The 21,524-nt window shown below is 45.1% G+C and overlaps 1 protein-coding gene across 3 annotated transcripts in view; it reads right to left on the minus strand.

Moving 5' to 3' along the window:
- DCC (DCC netrin 1 receptor) overlaps positions 1 to 21,524 on the minus strand; it is a 1,035,978-nt gene that overhangs the window by 532,725 nt on the left and 481,729 nt on the right. For all 3 annotated transcript variants that reach the window (XM_063960065.1, XM_063960057.1, XM_063960048.1), the window contains exon 5: positions 6,513 to 6,649. In XM_063960065.1, the coding sequence (XP_063816135.1) occupies positions 6,513 to 6,649 (137 nt within the window). The remainder of the gene's footprint in view (positions 1 to 6,512; positions 6,650 to 21,524) is intronic.

The raw sequence follows: 21,524 nt of genomic DNA on the forward strand, positions 1-21,524 counted from the left end.
TAGGAAGCCTGGGAGACCTGAATGTATTTCTGGGAACACGGGGAAACAGCCTGTTGTTCTCAGAGCCAGTGATCTATAAACAGATTTTCTCCATAGGGACCGAGGACATTAACAATTTAGGAGAGAGTTAAACTGATTTATTACCTGAGGTCAAAACAGTGAGAACATCTGTTATAGCATTTACTGTTACAAAAAGTTCATTGCATTTTTATCTCGTACTCCAATAATGTCTGTAAGTTTCCGTTTCTAGCTATGTCACTATGCGGCTGATTTAGCATTTTCGCCCTGACAATGGGCCTAATTCAGACCTGGTCGCACGCAGGCGGTTTTTTGCACTGCTGCGACCAGGTAATCGCCGCCTACAGGGGTGGGGGTATAAACGCTTGGCAGGGGTGCGATCGGCTGTGCAGTTTCTGCACAAGCCAGGACTTACTCAGCCGCTGCGACGATCCGGACTGGTGGTGACGTCAGGAATCCTCCTCCAGAACAGCTGGGCACGCCTGCATTTTTCCGGACACTCCCTGAAAACGGTGAGTTGCCAACCACGAACGCCTTCTGCCTGTCAATCTTCTTGCGATCGCCGGTGCGTTGGGTCTCTTTGTTCGATTCGTCGCTGCCCGTCGACGGCCGTCACTGGTGGCCGACGCGCATGCGCACTGCGGGCCACACAGAGCCGGCCCTAACCATTGCCTAGGCAAGATTTTGGCTGGTGCCCCCTAGCACCGCCGCTAGTTCTGCAAGAGATGCCTGGCATGAGTCAGCTGGCAGCTCTGCTAACGTCAGGCGCCTTTTGTTTATGAAAATGCATATTATTAGCATTGCTGTTTGACCAGAATGCACATGAAGCTTCTGCTGATTAAAATGATATGTGGCATGCCTATATTCTGTGTGTGACTGCGGCTGTATCTGCATACGAAATGCTACATTACAGTGATTTCCAGGAATACACGCAACGTAGCATTTCGTATGCAGATACAGCCGCAGTCACACACAGAATATAGGCATGCCACATATCATTTTAATCAACAGAAGCTGCTGGTGCCCCTAAGCATACCAAATGCCCTAGGCATCTGCCTAGTTTGCCTATGCCCAAGGCCGGCTCTGGGACCACACATATGCGCAGTTCAGACCCGATCGCACGGCTGTGAAAAAATGCAGCGTGCGATCTGGTCTAAATGACCCCCAAAGTTAATTTCTTATCGCCACATATCGCGGCAATAAGAAATGTTACATCCGGGGAATTTATGAACGCAGTCTTGCCGGGACATGGATTCTGCCGGCTGAGGCGATTACTTTACTTCTGAGTTTGGACCGGCTGAGCAACTGCGTATGTGCGACCAGAGTACACTATGGGCCTCATTCTGATGTGGGCAGAGCGCCATCCCGAGCCGCAAATTACTGATGTATGGACAAGACCCGTTCTGCGACACAGGACACAGGGCCGACATTAGACTGTCAGTGAGTGATGCAATTTGGGGGTGAGGATGGGGTAACCAGAGCCTCTGTTTGTGAAAACGGAGGCATGCCATCACTGTTTAGGGGGAGGAATGAAGCCAGGGATCTCTGTAGTAGCACAGAGCTGCCCACATGGGTGCCGCCGGTGCCGGGGAAGATCCGATATTGCGTCCTTGGACGCAGTTCGGATCAATAATGCAGCAGGAGGCGTGACGCCCCCTGCTGCATTACCATGTTAGCACCTCCAAACACATCTGTATTAGCCCCCTATAATCCTGAATCATACACCTTTCATCTTCATCTCCATGACAACTTTTGAATGAACAAGGTAGAAATCTGGTTTCATCATTCATGCCGTATATACACATACAGTATACATATACAGTATATATATATTTTTTTTTAATATATTGGTTTAGGGAAACATCTCTCAGGATGACACTACAATATATTCAGTTGCCACTGTTTCCCTTTACACCCAGGCAGATCATCAGTCTTTCTGCGGAATCTTAAAGATACATAAATTACAATTTCCGGGAACTTGCCCACTTTACGGCCTGGGTCCCCCGAGTGTCATTTCACCTTGCTGCATCAGCAGACACTCATTGATCTGACCTCCAGCGCTCAGGCCCCGCAGGTCTCCTGTGTGCTGCTGTGCTGCCACTTTTCCATAACTCACAGCTACTCATTGCATCTCCTCTCCAAACAGCTGGGAGAGCCGAACGAAGCCGCGCTTCCCGCTAATACCTGCATCATTACAAAGCACTTATTGGGCAATGTATCCGTCCCCGTGATTCAGTATTATTACAGTCAATGCCATGCTAATGGACAGCGGCATGTTTAATATAACAGAAGTCTTATTCTCCCCACAGGACCACTTATCTTACCAATTTATAAGACGTAGCCGCAGCTTGCCTCCGTTCATCAAACACCGGCTCTTTAAATGGGACAAATCAAATGAGTCTGTTTGCTGACAGCTACTGGTGGGCCTGAGAATGTATTAGATCCTCCGTGTTTATCTGTTACTGTACATGTACTGTACTGGGGGGGCCTGGTTCTGAGTTGCGTGCAATTCCGAATGCGATCAGATCTTGCGACTTTTGCACTAGCTCCCAGACACGAAAGCCACCAGCACCACCACTTAGATAGGTTGGGATCGATATGCCAGCATTTGGGATGCCGACGGTCAGAATACCGACCACGGCATCCCGGTGCTCAGAATGCCGAAAGGGGAAGGTAAGTATAATTACCTTCCCCCAATGGCCCCCTAACCTTCCCTTCTAGCAGCCTAAACCTAACCCCCCTCCCCCCACACAAACTGCCTAACTCTAACCCTCGCCCAGCAGCCTAAAGCCCAGTACTCACGGGCCGATCAAGGAGAGATGCGTGCTGAGCGAACCGCTCAGCACACATCTCTCCTGCCGCTCAGCACAGCGCGATCTGTGCTGAGCGTGCGGGGGGAGACGGGGGGGCCGCTCACTTCACCCAGCGGGTGAAGTGAGCGACCCGCTAGATTGGCCTGCATGCAGGCCAATCTAGCAGCGGCGATAGCGATGTGCGGGGCCGCGCATCGCTATCGCCGAGGGGGCTACACACGGAGCGATCCTGCCGATATTCTAAGCAATCTAGTCAGATTGCTTAGAATATCGCTCCGTGAGTACCCCCCTTAAGCCTAACCCTCCCCCTGCAGCCTACACCTAAACACTAGTGATGAGCGGGTTCGGTTCGTCAAGATACAAACCCCCCCGAACTTCACCTATTTTACACGGTTCCGAGGCAGCCTCGGATCTTCCTGCCTTGCTCGGTTAACCCGAGCGCGCCCGAACGTCATCATCCCGCTGTTGGATTCTCGCGAGATTCGTATTCTATATAAGGAGCCGCGCGTCGCCGTCATTTTCACTCGTGCATTGGAGATGATAGCGAGAGGACGTGGCTGGCGTCCTCTCAGTATCTGTGTTCAGTGTGCTGCAAATATCTGTGCTCAGTGTGCTGCAAATATCTGTGCTCAGTGTGCTGCAAATACTGTATCTACGTTCTCTGCCTGTGCTGCATTGTAGTTGTGTGCAGTATATAGTAGGAGGACAGTGCAGAATTTTGCTGACCACCAGTATATATATATAGCAGTATGGTACAGTAGGCCATTGCTCTACCTCTGTGTCGTAAATTTTACTATCCATCCATACCTGTGCTGCATTGTAGTTGTGCGCAGTATATAGTAGGAGGACAGTGCAGAATTTTGCTGACCACCAGTATATATATAGCAGTACGGTACAGTAGTCCATTGCTCTACCTATGTGTCAAGTATACTATCCATATCTGTGCTGCATTGTAGTTGTGCGCAGTATTATAGTAGGAGGACAGTGCAGAATTTTGCTGACCACCAGTATATATATATATATATATATATATATATATTTATCTCTGCATCATGTGCTGTTTGGGGACTATTTTTTTAAGTGCCATCCTGTCTGACACTGCAGTGCCACTCCTAGATGGGCCAGGTGTTTGTGCGGCCACATGGGTCGCTTAGCTTAGCCATCCAGCGACCTTGGTGCACCTCTTTTTTTCTTTGCATCATGTGCTGTTTGGGGACTATTTTTTTAAGTGCCATCCTGTCTGACACTGCAGTGCCACTCCTAGATGGGCCAGGTGTTTGTGTCGGCCACTTGGGTCGCTTAGCTTAGCCATGTGGAAATTATGGTTATTGAGGTTAATAATACTATGGGATCAAAATTACCCCCAAATTCTATGATTTAAGCTGTTTTTGAGGGTCTTTTGTAAAAAAAACACCCGAATCCGACAACAATTTTTCAGGGAGGTTTTGCCAAAACGCGTCCGAATCCAAAACACGGCCGCGGAACCGAATCCAAAACCAAAACCCCAAAAATTTCCGGTGCACATCACTACTAAACACACACACTCTGCGCGCGGCTTACCTCTCAAGTGGCCCGGTACACGATCGTTTGAGAGCCCGGCAGCCGGAATTCCGTCGGCAGGCTTGTGACCCTATTCTGCATTCCGAGTAAGTGTCGTGATCTCGGCGTCGTTATTCGGACTGCCGGGATCCTGACCGGATGCCCAAATATTTACTGTTTCATTGGCATATTCTGTTTCCTATGAACAATCAATACATTTAGAAAAAACGCACAGAAAAAGTATTTTTTTAGATTTATAAAGCAGAGGAACAAAAATGTACCAGAATTATGTATTTTACTTTTAAATTACAGGGTGAGGCTGCGTTTTATTGTTTGCTGATTTTGAATTGTATTCTGGAACAAAGAATATGGGGAAAATATAATTCCTTTGAGGCCATTTTTATATATTTGTGTTTACAGAAAAGTGATGTGCCGCATATTTATTTGTCTCCGTCAGCTTTTATGTGGTTCCTAGAACAATATGTGTATCTCTGTATTGCGCTAACAATAGGATATCTCAGGCACTTAACGGCCTATTCTTTTTTTTGTGAGAGTAAACAAATAATAGCTAGTCTAAAACAGTCATCTTACATAATTGTTAAAGAAAAGATGGCATCGAGATACAGTTGTATTATGCTGTATGAAATTAAATATGATTGAAAGTAACACACTCTGTCACTAGTAATCTCTCTTAGAAATGTGACTGCAAATAAAAGCGGAGACGTGACTTACAGTATACAACTAAACTGGAAAAGGTCATGAACAGTCACGCACCACAACCCGACCGGACTTGTTCTTCATTGTGTTGAAATATATATCACATGTGCATCAAAGAATCCTCAGTGAATTATTATGGGGTTCCACTCAGTTGTATTATGTCACTCATCCCCACTTCTACCACCAATCCCCTGTACCAAATACATATGCCATTATTGAATATACACTCAACAAGCATGTATGTATTAGTCTAATCATGATTAACATAGCATTGGAGTGTTGTTGTGATTGAAGACACATGTATCTGCTGTGGTCCCTCCCTGTTACATTTAGGAGATACTTAGATTTTGCGGGGGATTTCCTGCAACATGGCTTTAATAAATATGAGGTCTAATGTACTAAACCTTGGAGAGAGATAAAGTGGACGGAGATAAAGTACCAGCTAATCAGCTCCTAACTGTCATTTTTCAAACACAGACTATAACATGGCAGTTAGGAGCTGATTGGCTGGTACTTTGAATACCGCCCATGGAATCTAGCACCTTGTGAAAGACAACATAAATTTCCTGCGGGCTGTGGAGCTGCTCGTTTTCCCTTGACGGACTATCAGAAGTTGAGCTGTAGCATGTGACAGATACAAACAGGGAGTAGGATCACCATGGATTTGTTTAATTTCTCTTTTTGCGCCTACCACTTCCTTCACACTCCAAACTGGTGGACTGTAATATACACTCAGTATTGTATATTTAGAATTCACTGAACACCAAGCTTCAAATGCTGGTCCCAGCAGATATTGCACATATCAATGCTAGTTTATTGCTGTGGAAAGGGAAGAAGGTCAAAAGTTATGGAGAAATAAGGTTTGTACTTGAAATCCCAACAGGAAACAACTGGAGTGATGAGGACAGGAGGGTGAGGGAGTCATGCACAATTCTTCTAAGAGACAACCTTGTTACTTTGTATACATTACTGTGTTCTAATATACAGCTGACTATGGACCCATCGCTCCATTTATTGCTGAGAACGAAGCTTGTAATTATGATCCACACACGTCAATATATCTACCCTACACAGAAGTATCATGTACTGTAGCCTAATAACTCCATACCTCCAGACGAGCTGATGTAACAGTACTTACTGGGTAAGTAAAATAGCTAAGTATCACATGTAAACACTCATGGGAAGATATCAAATATTCTAAAGGGGAAAAGTGGAGAAGTTGCTGAACAACCAATCAGCTTCTTGCTATAATTTATCTAATAGTCTGTAAAATGAAACCTAGAATCCGATTGGTTGATAGGTAACACCTCCTTTTATCCTCTTTAGAATGTTTGACACATTTCCCACAGACGCTTGGCACAATAATGAAAACACTTCATACGGTATCCTGCACAATGGGTGTTATTGTCACACTGGAGCACTTACCCATGATGCTCAGTTCCGCTGAGGCGCTGCTGTTTTCGTTTTTGTAGGTAACCACACAGGTGTATGTCCCAGCGTAATTATCCGTTACATTCGTAATCAGCAGATTGCTGCCTCCCAGTAGGGAATACTTCATTGTCCTTGAAAATTAAGGAAATAAAAAAAAAAATATTGATTATACTCATGGGATAAATACCTGCAGTGGAGGGTTTTATACTCATGGGATAAATGCATGTACTCCTGCAGTGGAGGGTTATATACTCATGGGATAAATGCATGTACCCCTGCAGTGGAGGGTGATATACTCATGGGATAAATGCATGTACTCCTGCAGTGGAGGGTGATATACTCATGGGATAAATGCATGTACTCCTGCAGTGGAGGGTGATATACTCATGGGATAAATGCATGTACTCCTGCAGTGAAGGGTTATATACTCATGGGATAAATGCATGTACCCCTGCAGTGGAGGGTTATATATTCATGGGATAAATGCATGTACCCCTGCAGTGGAGGGTTATATACTCATGGGATAAATGCATGTACCCCTGCAGTGGAGGGTTGTATACTCTTGGGATAAATGCATGTACCCCTGCAGTGGAGGGTTATATACTCATGGGATAAATGTATGCACCCCTGCAGTGGAGGGCTATATACTCATGGGATAAATGCATGTACTCCTGCAGTGGAGGGTGATATACTCATGGGATAAATACATGTACCCCTGCAGTAGAGGGCAATATACTCATGGGATAAATGCATGTACTCCTGCAGTGGAGGGTGATATACTCATGGGATAAATGCATGTACTCCTGCAGTGGAGGGTTATATACTCATGGGATAAAATCATGCACCCCTGCAGTGAAGGGTTATATACTCATGGGATAAATACATGCACCCCTGCAGTGGAGGGTTATATACTCATGGGATAAATGCATGCACCCCTGCAGTGGAGAGTTATATACTCATGGGATAAATGTATGCACCCCTGCAGTGGAGGGTTATATACTCATGGGATAAATGCATGCACCCCTGCAGTGGAGGGTTATATACTCATAGGATAAATGTATGCACCCCTGCAGTGGAGAGTTATATACTCATGAGAAAATTGCATGCACCCCTGCAGTGGAGGGTTATATACTCATAGGATAAATGTATGCACCCCTGCAGTGGAGGGTGATATACTCATGGGATAAATGCATGTACTCCTGCAGTGGAGGGTTATATACTCATGGGATAAATGTATGTACCCCTGCAGTGGAGGGCTATATACTCATGGGATAAATGTATGCACCCCTGCAGTGGAGGGCTATATACTCATGGGATAAATGCATGTACCCCTGCAGTGGAGGGCTATATACTCATTGGATAAATGCATGTACTCCTGCAGTGGAGGGTTATATACTCATGGGATAAATGCATGTACCCCTGCAGTGGAGGGTTATATACTCATGGGATAAATGCATGTACCCCTGCAGTAGAGGGCTATATACTCATGGGATAAATGCATGTACTCCTGCAGTGGAGGGTTATATACTCATGGGATAAATGCATGCACCCCTGCAGTGGAGGGTTATATACTCATGGGATAAAATCATGCACCCCTGCATTGAAGGGTTATATACTCATGGGATAAATGCATGTACCCCGGCAGAGGAGGGTTATAAACTGGATAAATACATGCACCCCTGCAGTGGAGGGTTATATATTCATGGGATAAATGCATGCACCCCTGCAGTGGAAAGTTATATACTCATGGGATAAATATATGCACCCCTGCAGTGGAGAGTTATATACTCATGAGAAAATTGCATGCACCCCTGCAGTGGAGGGTTATATACTCATGGGATAAATGCATGTACCCCTGCAGTGGAGGGTTATATACTCATGGGATAAATGCATGTACCCCTGCAGTGGAGGGTTATATACTCATGGGATAAATGTATGCACCCCTGCAGTGGAGGGCTATATACTCATGGGATAAATGCATGTACCCCTGCAGTGGAGGGTTATATACTCATGGGATAAATGTATGCACCCCTGCAGTGGAGTTCTATATACTCATGGGATAAATGCATGTACCCCTGCAGTGGAGGGTTATATACTCATGGGATAAAGGTATGCACCCCTGCAGTGGAGGGCTATATACTCATGGGATAAATGCATGTAGCCCGGCAGTGGAGAGTTATATACTCATGGGAAAATTGCATGTACCCCTGCAGTGGAGGGTTATATACGCATGGGATAAATGTATGCACCCCTGCAGTGGAGGGCTATATACTCATGGGATAAATGTATGTACCCCTGCAGTGGAGAGTTATATACTCATGGGAAAATTGCATGTACCCCTGCAGTGGAGGGCTATATACTCATGGAATAAATGCATGTACTCCTGCAGTGGAGGAGTATAATCATGGGATAAATGCATGTACCCCTGCAGTGGAGGAGTATAATCATGGGATAAATGCATGTACCCCTGCAGTGGAGGATTATACTCATGGGATAAATGCATGTACCCCTGCAGTGGATAGTTATATACTCATGGGATAAATGCATGTATCCCTGCAGTGGAGAGTTATATACTCATGCACCCACTGCAGTGGAGGGTTATGACCTGTTTCTTAGCAGCTTGCTATAAGATGTTTGTTTTAAAAAGCTGCATCTATCCATGAAATCATTTTGCTACCAGAATTTCTTGGTAATGGAATTACTGAAGAGCACTACTTGCTATACTCATAACTGATCAGATTTTTTTTGGCTAAGGTTTTAGCTCACTTGTATAGCTGTTAAGATCTCATACATGCATTACTTCAAAGCTGCGCTAGGCAGCTCCAGAGGAGGGGCTGCAGCACAGTCCAAAGTTCAAATAGGGGAGCCGCACCAACTGCCAGAGAGTCAATTTGGGATGACAGTTGGTGACAGTTGGTGCGGCTCCCCTACTTGAAATTTGGACTGTGCTGTCAATCAGGCAAAGGCGTTCGCACCAGTGAGATGCTGTTGCATCTCACTGTATGCGCATGCGCACTGCATACGCACACATCACAGGGCATCAGCATGTGATCGCAATCGTACCTGCATTCCGTGGTGAACTATGCCCAAACTACGGTATTATGGTAGCATATTGCTTGTTGACATTTGACCACTGAGATTAATTCCAAACGTGCATATATTCAATACTTGGAGATCTATTTACTAAGCTTTGGAGAGAGATAAAGTGGAAAGAGATAAAGTACTAGCCAATCAGCTCCTCACTGCCATGTTACAGGCTGTGTTTGAAAAATGACAGTTAGGGGCTGGTTGGCTGGGACTTTGGGGTCTATTCCCGGAAGCAGTGAAAAGTGTGGAGAAGTGAGCCAATGGAGAAGCTGCCCATGGCAGCCAATCCGCATTGAAGTAACATTTATAATTTGCATACTGTAAAATTATACAGAGCAGCTGATTGGTTGCCATGGGTAACTTCTCCACTGGCTCACTTCTCCACACTTTTCACTGCTTCATGAATAGACCCCCTGATCTCTCTCCACTTTAACTCTCTCCCAGCTTTGATAAATCTTCCCCTGGGACACAATAAAACTCCAGAAAGAAAAGGGAAAAAAACAAAACAAAAACATCAAGTCTTCTTTGATTACAATCATATTGCGGGGCTAGAAGTAGCATTAGCCGCCAGATGTTTTACTCTACTCAGTTATTTTCTGTGTTTAAATAACACTCAGAAGTTTTCTTTATGATTGCGTTTATTTGATGGCTCTACGCTGGGGTCCGCAATTCTTTTTAGCCTCACAGTCCTATAATTTCCCACTCCTCAGTCAGTCAGGTGTATGATGCTTCTCTGGGGATAAAAACAACGATCGTCTGTTCCAGTGGAACAATCAGAATTAATGATATCTCGAGTTGCAGGTGTTACGTGTTATCTCTTGCACTCTCCAGCATGTTGTCATTACATCTGAAAGCCGCATTTTCCTAGGCTCCGTAATGATTGAAAAATAATACATGGGCCGACTGACACCTCATAGCGAAAATGAAAATCAGCAGCTACAGTGCACAATATTACAGCGCCACGGAAAACAAGACGCGTTTGTTTATAGTTCTGCTCGACAGAATGTTTCAGAGGCAAAATAAATACACATAACGAAAAAGTAATTAGCATTCAGAAATAACCTTTATGTATAGGGCTAATAATGTTTGCACATATATATATGAATAAGCAAATTTCCATATGTGCTTACATGGTCAGTACCGGATCAGAGGATCAGGGCCGTAACTAGGTGGGTGCGGAGGGGGCACCGCACATAGCGCTGCAGGGTAGGGGGCGCTGTTGGCGGCACTTGTCAATTATTTGTTTTAATTACTTTCACTTGCAGCTTCCCCCCTTTTTGAAGCCCAGCATCTCCTGACCGCCCCTGTCTCCTACCCTGACCCCTTCTGTCGCTAATACCTATACAACATTCATGAAATCAACTTGAGATTTCTTTGTTATTCAGTCGCACTGTCCATTATTACATATCAAGATGCTGATATACCCGGGATTCAAACCCATTGCCTGTGGCATTGCAGTCAGACAATCTATTCATTGATCTGCCCTTGCATAGAAAGGTAGATCATTCTAAGCTGGAGAATTCTATTTGAAGCTCACCTTGTACTTTGTAAATAAATGATCAGCATTGCGGCTGAGCAGATCTATGTAGTGTGTGGCTACAAGTGATTGGATGTGTGGCTGCACACTACATAGATCTGCTCAATTGCAAAGCTGATTATTTTTTTTTACAAATAACCAGTAGCTTCATATAGTTCTCATAGTTTTTATGCAGGATCAAATAGCTCCATGAGTAGGGTGTAATTAGAATTCAACAGGTTCTCGGTCTGAATTCGGGGTATGACAGTATATTGAAATGTGATATTTAATAAAGGATATTGTAACTGAATAACAGTGAGCTCTCAAGATAAGTGCATGCATGTGGTATAAAGAGGATTTGTGTCCAAATCCATTTTCTTGCAGTGGTCTATAAATGTATATATTTATATACACTATATATATAACAATAAACACCTTATTTTTCACTGAATGAAAACCTTGGAGTGCCGCCTTCCATCGCTATTATTGGACAGGGCGCTGTTTACTTTAAAACTTATTTGTAAATAAAAACGTAATTTTTAGTCATAAAAATGTATTCACAATGTTATTAAAACAGTTTCTTTTATAGTAAAAAAAAGAGCATCTGTACAGTTTCACAATTTCGCAATTTAGAATCTCTTAAGTTATCGTAAAATCAGCGTATGACATAAAGGTGAAACAGATGAAGAACTCAACACGTTTCATCACAAAGGACTTCTTCAGGGGTACAAGATCAGATGCCCAAACTAAACGTGATAAAGGTAGCTTAAAAAAAAAGTGCCTATATCACTGAAAATATTAACTCAGATGGATCAGCTTATGTCTGAGGGGTTAAATCATAATTGACATAGGAGTCTTTAACGTCTAGACCAACAGTCTATGGGGGTCATTCTGAGTTGTTCGCTCGTTATTTTTTTCTTGCAACGGAGCGATTAGTCGCTAATGCGCATGCGCAATGTCCGCAGTGCGACTGTGCCAAGTAAATTTGCTATGCAGTTAGGAATTTTACTCACGGCATTACGAGGTTTTTTCTTCGTTCTGGTGATCGTAATGTGATTGACAGGAAGTGGGTGTTTCTGGGCGGTAACTGGCCGTTTTATGGGTGTGTGCGAAAAAACGCTACCGTTTCTGGGAAAAACGCGGGAGTGGCTGGAGAAACGGAGGAGTGTCTGGCCGAACGCTGGGTGTGTTTGTGACGTCAAACCAGGAACGAAACTAACTGAACTGATCGCAGTTGCCGAGTAAGTGTGGAGCTACTCAGAAACTGCTAAGAAGTGTCTATTCGCAATTTTGCTAATCTTTCGTTCGCAATTTTGATAAGCTAAGATTCACTCCCAGTAGGCGGCGGCTTAGCGTGTGCAAAGCTGCTAAAAGCAGCTTGCGAGCGAACAACTCGGAATGAGGGCCCATATTTGACCATTAGGCTGTAAAGAAACAAACATCACTGAAGTTTTTAGTAGATGGCGCACAACCTTCTGTAGAGATGATGCACAAAAGGCATATGAGTTCCTCACAGAGTTTCACTGAACTAACTCATGTGCCTTTTGCACATCATCAACTGTTTTAATAACATTGTGAATACATTTTTATGACTAAAAATTAAGTTTTTATTTACATATATGTCTTAAAGTGTTTGTTACATTATGGATGGTCAAAATTAGGTACTTGTAAACATTAGCGCTCCCTGATCTGTCCAATAACTACTTCCCTTGAATATTAGCTAACAGAAGGTTCATCTAGAGGTGCTGCTTTAGACACTCCTAAGCGCAATTGGGAAACCCTATATATATATATATATATATATATATATATATAGAAAAATGGATTGATATTGCGCCACATGTGATGGGAACAAACGTATCAGATATGTTGTATATGTTATAATTATAAACTGTTAGACACTCCCCACTATTAATTAAGAGGCATCAGCTCTTCCTCTCAAAAAAGAACAGAGATGGTAATTTCCCTGAATGATCGGAATTGGTAAAGAAAGGATAAGGGATATACAGTGACCACTGGTGTCTGCAATAAGGTAGTATACCAAATTGATATAAAAATAATTACAATTTATTAACAAAGTATATCACATTAGACACATTTATGAAAAAATGGGACAATACATACAGTACAAACACAGCTGAGCTATAATACTTAAAATCAGAGTTAAAAAACTAGAATAAAAATATTAAAATGGTTATTCCTTATCTGGATATGAGGTCAGTACAGGTCTTCCAACGCGTTTCGTCAAATAGACATCAAGTCTGATGAAGTCTTCATCAAGATGAAGTCTATTTGACGAAACGCGTTGGTAGATTTTTTTTAAGATGATGGATTTGATGGTGCTCTGGGGATCATCAAAGATTTGGATATTTTATTATAACCCAACCCTGACTTGTACTCCTCAACAACTTTGTCCCTGACTTGTTTGAAGAGCTCCTTGGTCTTCCTGGTGTGATGCCTCTTGCTTAGTGGTGTTGCAGCCTCTGGGGCCTTTCAGTTAAGGTGTGTTTATACTGACAGATCATGTGACACTTAGATTGCACACAGGTGGACTTCATTTCTAATTATGTGATTTCATTATTCTAATTATGCGACTTCTGAAGGTAATTGGTTGCACCAGAACTTTTGAGGGGCTTCATAGCAAAGAGGGTGAATACATTTGAACATGCAAATTTTAAATTTTTTATTTATTAAAAATAGGATTTTGATACCTACCGGTAAATCCTTTTCTCTTAGTCCGTAGAGGATGCTATGGATGCTTCAAGAACCATGGGGTATAGATGGGATTCGCAGGAGACATGGGCACTTTAAGACTTTGAAAGGGGTGTGAACTGGCTCCTCCCTCTATGCCCCTCCTCCAGACTCCAGTTATAGGAACTGTGCACAGGGAGACGGACATTTCGAGGAAATAATTTATTGTTAACTAAGGGACATATACCAGCTCACACCTCAAACACGCCGTACAACATGGCATTTAACAGAAAATCAGTCAACGGCATGAACAACGCCAGCAATAGGCTGACCAATTACATTACACAACCCGTGTGTAAACATAACCAATAACTAATAACTGCAGATAGAGTCCGCACTGGGACGGGCGCCCAGCATCCTCTACGGACTAAGAGAAAAGGATTTACCGGTAGGTATCAAAATCCTATTTTCTCATACGTCCTAGAGGATACTGGGGATGCTTCAAGAACCATGGGGTTTATACCAAAGCTCTAGAACGGGCGGGAGAGTGCGGATGACTCTGCAGCACCGATTGACTAAACATGAGGTACTCATCAGCCAAGGTATCAAACTTGTAAAATTTAGCAAAAGTGTTTGAACCTGACCAAGTAGCTGCTCGGCAGAGTTGTAATGCTGAGACCCCACGGGCAGCCACCCAGGATGATTTCGGTAACGGCAATCCAGCCGTAGAATGAGCATGCTGAATCGTATTGCAGATCCAGCGCGCAATAGTCTACTTTGAAGCAGGAATTCCAACCTTGTTGGCAGCATACAGGATAAACAGAGCTTCCATTTTCCTAAGTGGAGCCGTTCTGGCGACATAAATCTTCAAGGCCCTGACAACATCGAGAGATTTTGACTCCTTGAAGGCATCAGTAGCCACTGGTACCACAATAGGCTGGTTCATGTGGAACGATGAAACCACCTTCGGCAGAAATTGTTGACGAGTCCTCAACTCCGCTCTCTCCTCATGGAAGATTAAATAAGGACTCTTGTGAGACAAAGCCGCTAACTCAGACACCCACCTAGCGGATGCTAAGGCCAATAGCATGACCACTTTCCAAGTGAGAAATTTCAACTCAACCTTCTGTAAAGGTTCAAACCAATGTGATTGAAGAAAATGCAACACCACGTTAATATCCCATGGTGCCATTGGGAGCACAAATGGAGGTTGGATGTGCAAAACTCCCTTCACGAAAGTCTAAACTTCTGGAAAGGAGGCCAATTGTTTCTGAAATAGAACCGATAAGGCCGAAATTTGTACTTTAATCGAGCCTAACTTTAGACCTGCATCCACACCTGCTTGCAGGAAATGGAGAAAACGCCCTAGCTGAAATTCTTCCGTAGGGGCCTTCTTGGATTCACACCAAGACACATATTTTCTCCAAATACGATGATAATATTTAGACGTTACTTCTTTTCTAGCCTGAAGAAGTGTAGGAATAACTTCATTGGGAATACCCTTTTGGGCTAGGATCCAGCGTTCAACCGCCAAGCTGTCAAACATAGCCGTGGTAAGTCGTGGTACACGCACGGCCCCTGCTGTAACAGATCCTCTCGTAGAGGAAGAGGCCAGGGATCTCTTATGAGTAATTCTTGAAGATCTGGATACCAAGCCCTACTTGGCCAGTCCGGAGCAATGAGGATCACCTGAACCTTTGTTCTTCTTATGATCTTTAGCACCTTTGGAATGAGTGGCAGCGGAGGAAACACGTACACCAACTGAAACACCCATGGTGTTACCAGCGTGTCCACCGCTATTGCTTAAGGGTCCCTCGACCTGGAACAATATCTCTGAAGTTTGTTGTTGAGGCGAGACGCCATCCTGTCTATTTGAGGAATTCCCCAAAGACTTGTCACTTCTGTGAAAACCTCTTGATGAAGACCCCACTCTCCTGGATGGAGATCGTGTCTGCTGAGGAAGTCTGCTTCCCAGTCGTCCACTCCTGGAAGGAAGATCGCTGACAGAGCGCTTGTATGTCTTTCTGCCCAGCGGAGAACTTTTGTGGCCTCTGCCATTGTCGCCCTGCTCTTTGTTCCGCCCTGGCAATTCATGTGCACTACTGCTGTTATATTGTCCGATTGTATTAGGACGGGCCGGTTGCGAAGAAGACGTTCCACTTGAAGAAGGCCGTTGTAAATGGCCCTTAACTCCAGAACGTTTATGTGTAGACAAACTTACTGGCTTGACCATATACCCTGTGTGACTGCTCCCCAGCCTCGGAGACTTGCATCCGTGGTTACTAGGATCCAGTCCTGGATCACGAATCTGCATCCCTCTAGAAGGTGAGAACTGTGCAGCCACCACAGGAGTGAGATTCTGGTCTTGGAGGATAGGATTATTTTCCGGTGTATGTGCAGATGGGATCCGGACCACTTGTCCAACAGGTCCCACTGAAACACCCTGGCATGGAATCTGCCAAATTGAATGGCCTCGTAGGCCGCCACCATCTTCCCCAGCAGCCGAGTGCATTGATGAAATGATACTCTCGCTGGTTTCAGAATTTGTTTGACCAAACTCTGAATTTCCAGAGCCTTCTCTTCTGGAAGAAAAACTCTCTGTAATTGTGTGTCCAGAATCATTCCCAAAAACAACAGCCGCTTCGTCGGATTCAACTGTGACTTCGGCAGGTTTAGGAGCCAATCATGTTGTTGCAGAACTGTCAGGGAGAGCGCAATGTCCTGGTCCAGCTTGTCTTTGGATCTCGCCTTTATCAGGAGATCGTCCAGGTAAGGGATAATTGTGACTCCTTGCCTGCGTAGGAGAACCATCATTTCCGCCATTACCTTGGTGAAAATCCTCGGAGCCGTGGATGGACCAAATGGCAGCGTCTGAAATTGGTAATGACAATCCTGAGTAGCTAACCGCAGGTAAGCCTGATGCGGAGGATATATGGGGATGTGTAAGTAGACATCCTTTATGTCGACCGACACCATGAAATCCCCTTCCTCGAGACTGGAGATCACTGCTCGGAGAGATTCCATCTTGAATTTGAATTTTTTTAGGTAAAGATTGAGGGATTTTAGGTTCAGAATTGGTCTGACCGAGCCGTCCGGCTTCGGGACCACAAACAGGCTTGAATAAAAGCCTTCTCCCTGTTGTGCCGGGGGAACCCTGACAATGACTTGATTCCGACACAACTTTTGTATTGCATTGCATACTACCTCCCTGCTTGGCAGAGAAGCTGGTAAGGCTGATTTGAAAAAATGTCGAGGGAGTACGTCTTGAAACTCCAGTTTGTACCCCTGGGACACTATTTCTAGAATCCACGGGTCTAGGGCCAAACGAGCCCAGAAATTACTGAAAAGCTTGAGACGTGCCCCCACCGGTGCGGACTCCCGCAGAGGAGCCCCAGCGTCATGCCATAGACTTTGCAGAAGCCGGGGAGGACTTCTGCTCCTGAGAACCTGCTGCGCTGGAGATCTTTTACCTTTTCCTCTTCCTCTATTAGCAAGGAAGGAATAACCTCGGCCTTTTTTGTATTTATTTGGCCGAAAGGACTGCATCTGCAAGTGGTGAGCTTTCTTTTGTTGTGGAGGAACATAAGGCAAAAATGACGACTTACCCGCGGTAGCCGTAGATACCAACTCAGCGAGACCTTAATTAAACAACACACCACCTTTAAACGGTAAAGACTCCATAGCCTTCTTAGAGTCAGCATCAGCATTCCATTGATGAATCCACAATGCTCTCCTGGCTGAGACTGCCATGGCATTGGCCCTTGATCCCAAGAGGCCAATATCTCTTGCCGCTTCATTTAAGTAGGCTGCAGCGTCCCTGATATAACCTAGCATTAAAAGAATGGTATCCCTATCCAGGGTATCTATATCAGATGACAAGTTATCTGCCCACTTTTCGATAGCACTACTCACCCACGCAGATGCAATAGCTGGTCTGAGTAGTGTACCTGTGTGACGTAAATGGATTTTAGCATATTTTCCTGTCTACGAATCCTTAAGGGCTGCCGTATCTGGAGATGGTAAAGCCACCTTTTTAGACAACCATGACAGCGCCTTGTCTACAATGGGAGGTGACTCTCACTTTTCTCTATCCCCAGAGGGGAACGGATACGCCATTTGAATCCTTTTGGGAAACAGAAACTTTCTGTCAGGATTTTCCCACATTTTTTTAAAAAAGGGCATTCAGTTCATGAGAGGGAGTAAACGTTACCTCAGGTTTCTTTCCCTTATACATACAGACCCTAGTATCAGGAACAGCAGGGTCCTCGGTGATATGCAACACGTCTTTTATTGCCACAATTATGTACTGAATGCTCTTTGCCAATTTTGGGTCTAATCTGGTATCACTATAGTCGACACTGGAGTCAGTGTCCGTGTCGGTATCTGTGTCTGCCAACTGAGCAAAGGAACGTTTATGTGACCCCGAGGGGGTCTGTGCCTGTGATAACACATCCTCCACAGATTTCTTTCATGCCTGGTTCTGAGAATCAGATCTATCTAATCTCTTATTAATAAGAGCCACATTAGCATTCAAAGCATTCAACACATTCACCCAGTCAGGAGTCGGCGGTGCCGACAGGGTTACTTCCACGGCCGTTTCTGCCCCCAACACAGTCTCCTCCTGGGAAGAGCACTCCGCCTCAGACATGCCGACACACCTGTACCGACACCCACAGACACACTGGGCCAAAAGGGGGACAGACCCACAGTAAAGCCTGTCAGAGAAACACAGAGGGAGTTTGCCAGCTCACAACCTAGCGCCTGTCCCGGTTCTGAAACCTTATATATATATATTGCCTCAGACCCTACAGCGCTTTAAAATCACAGAATTTTGCACCAAATTTGCTGTGCCCCCCCGTTTTGCACCCTGTTACTTGTTATAGCAGTGGTGAGGAAGGACCAGCGTCTCTGCAGCTCTGGAGAGAAAAATGGCGCTGATGAGAGCTGTGAGGGCTAAGCCCCACCCCTACATGGCGCGCTTCAGCCCGCTCTTTTTTAAAACAAATAAAGCCGGCAGGGGTACGAATTTACTCTGCCAGCCATAAAAGAGGTTTCTAATGCTGCCCAGGGCACCCCCCCCCCCCCTCTGCACCCTGCACCCTGCAGTGCCGCTGTGTATGGGAGCATGGCGCTCAGCGCGATCGCTGTGCGGTACCTCAGAAAGCCGTCACTGAAGTTTTCTATCTTCTTCTACTCACCTGCTCACCTGTCTTCTGACTTCTGGCTCTGCAAGGGGGGTGACGGCGGGCTCTGGGAGTGAACCCCTAGGCGTACCTAGTGTTCCAAACCCTCAGGAGCTAATGTATCCTGTAGCCAAGAAGCAGAGCCTTTAAACTCCCTAGAAGTAGGTCTGACTTCTCTCCCCTAGGTCCCACGATGCAGGGAGACTGTTGCCAGTAGTCCTCCCTGAAAATAAAAAACCTAACATAAAGTCTTTTCCGAGAAATTCAGTAGAGCTCCTCAGTGTGCATCCAGTCTGCCTGGGCACAGATTCTAAACTGGAGTCTGGAGGAGGGGCATAGAGGGAGGAGCCAGTTCACACCCCTTTCAAAGTCTTAAAGTGCCCATGTCTGGTGCGGATCCCGTCTATACCCCATGGTTCTTGAAGCGTCCCCAGCATCCTCTAGGACATATGAGAAATTATTTTTTATAGAAATTTTTCACTTCACCAACTTAGACTATTTTGTGCAGATCCATCACATAAAATTCAGATAAAAAATAAATAAATTACAGGTTGTAATGTTACAAAATAGGTAAAAAGCCAAGGGGGGTGAATACTTAAGCAAGGCACTGTATATATACATATATATATATATATATATATATATATATATATATTGTGTGTGTGTGTGTATTATATACATATATAATATATATAATGTGGAAAGGGGCATCATAGCTTGTGCTTTCTCTGGAATCAATCTTGTCATGCCCCTTCCCCAAGAGGCATGCACTTTAGGAAGATGCCCAGCACAGGGATAGTCCGCCCCGCATGACAGTCCGCCCCCCCTTCCCCCCCCGCACAAGTACAAAAGTATTGCACGGCGGTGATGCTTTTGTACTTGAAGAGTAACTCCCGGCCAGCGCAGCACCTGCTGCTGGCCGGGAGTTACTCGTCGCTGCCCCGGGTTGCAGGGGCTGCGTGTGACATCATGCAGCCGCTGCGGCCCGCCTCCCGCATGGTCCGGCCACGTTTGCGTTGGCCGTACCGCTCCCCGAAAACGACGGCCAAACGCCACTGTGCCGCCCCCTCCCGCCCAGTGACCGCCTCTGCCTGTCAATCAGACAGAGGCGATCGCTAGGTAACGACAGCCTTCGGCCATCTGGCATGCGCCGGCGCACTGCGGTGCCGGTGCAAGCTCCGACCCGATCGCTGTGATATGAACAACTGCACTGTGCGATCGGGTCGGAATGACCCCCTATGTCCCTATTGGAAAAATAGCTGGGGGCACCAATTCTCTCTCTGGCACAGGGCACCAAATAGTCTACTTACGACTCTGCTGAGGATCAGCACACTATAGCACCCTTGGCAGCCGCCCTTACCCCTACCCCCCATTCCCTCCCAGGGCACGATAGAAGAGGAAGGTGGAAGCAGGAAGCTGGGCATCAGGTGCAAACTATAAGATTGTGCCCGGAGCCTCTCCAGGTAGCTGGGTACCTGGGTACAACTGCAACCCCACCACTCCCTTAGCCCTGCATCCAGTGGTACTGTAAGTATGGCTCTGATGGTAATGCAAAGTAATTACAGTATGAAGCAGAATAACCCGTACTCTAAGCAACGGCACTGTATGTGCTCCACAAATACTGCATGCTGCTTACTTGCAATCTGATACCACTGTGACGCAGCCCTGCACCCGTGTAATTCATATGTGTGGCTTGGTACGCCTGTCCATGAGATGAACATATTTGGTGGTCTGAGCAAAGACCCAAATATCTGGATACTAAGGAAGGACCAATAATTTAGCACTTTTCATGTGTTTCCTGGGCTGTTAGCGAGTAGAGACTTTAGAAGACATTCAATATAGGGGAGTTATGTAATAGGGTGCGAGTTTTCATTAGCAGTGCACCTTACGGCGATCGTGGCGGCAGATTTAAAACGGCGATAGTTTAAATGGCAAAACCAGGTTCGTTTTGCCATTTAAATCATTGCCACTTTACAATAATTCTGCAGCTAAGATTGCCGGAATTGTATTACTTCTGAAAACTTAAACCCTTGTATATAATCCCAGTAGGGGCACTAAGCTGATTCTATCATGAAAATAAGAATTTACTTACCGATAATTCTATTTCTCGGAGTCCGTAGTGGATGCTGGGGTTCCTGAAAGGACCATGGGGAATAGCGGCTCCGCAGGAGACAGGGCACAAAAAAGTAAAGCTTTTACCAGATCAGGTGGTGTGCACTGGCTCCTCCCCCTATGACCCTCCTCCAGACTCCAGTTAGGTACTGTGCCCGGACGAGCGTACACAATAAGGGAGGCAATTTGAATCCCGGGTAAGACTCATACCAGCCACACCAATCACACCGTACAACTTGTGATCTAAACCCAGTTAACAGTATGATAACAGAAAGAGCCTCTTAAAGATGGCTCCTTAACAATATAACCCGAATTTGTTAACAATAACTATGTACAGTATTGCAGATAATCCGCACTTGGGATGGGCGCCCAGCATCCACTACGGACTCCGAGAAATAGAATTATCGGTAAGTAAAT

The sequence above is a fragment of the Pseudophryne corroboree genome, chromosome 1, assembly GCF_028390025.1.
Source record: "Pseudophryne corroboree isolate aPseCor3 chromosome 1, aPseCor3.hap2, whole genome shotgun sequence".
Classification (NCBI taxonomy): domain Eukaryota; kingdom Metazoa; phylum Chordata; class Amphibia; order Anura; family Myobatrachidae; genus Pseudophryne; species Pseudophryne corroboree.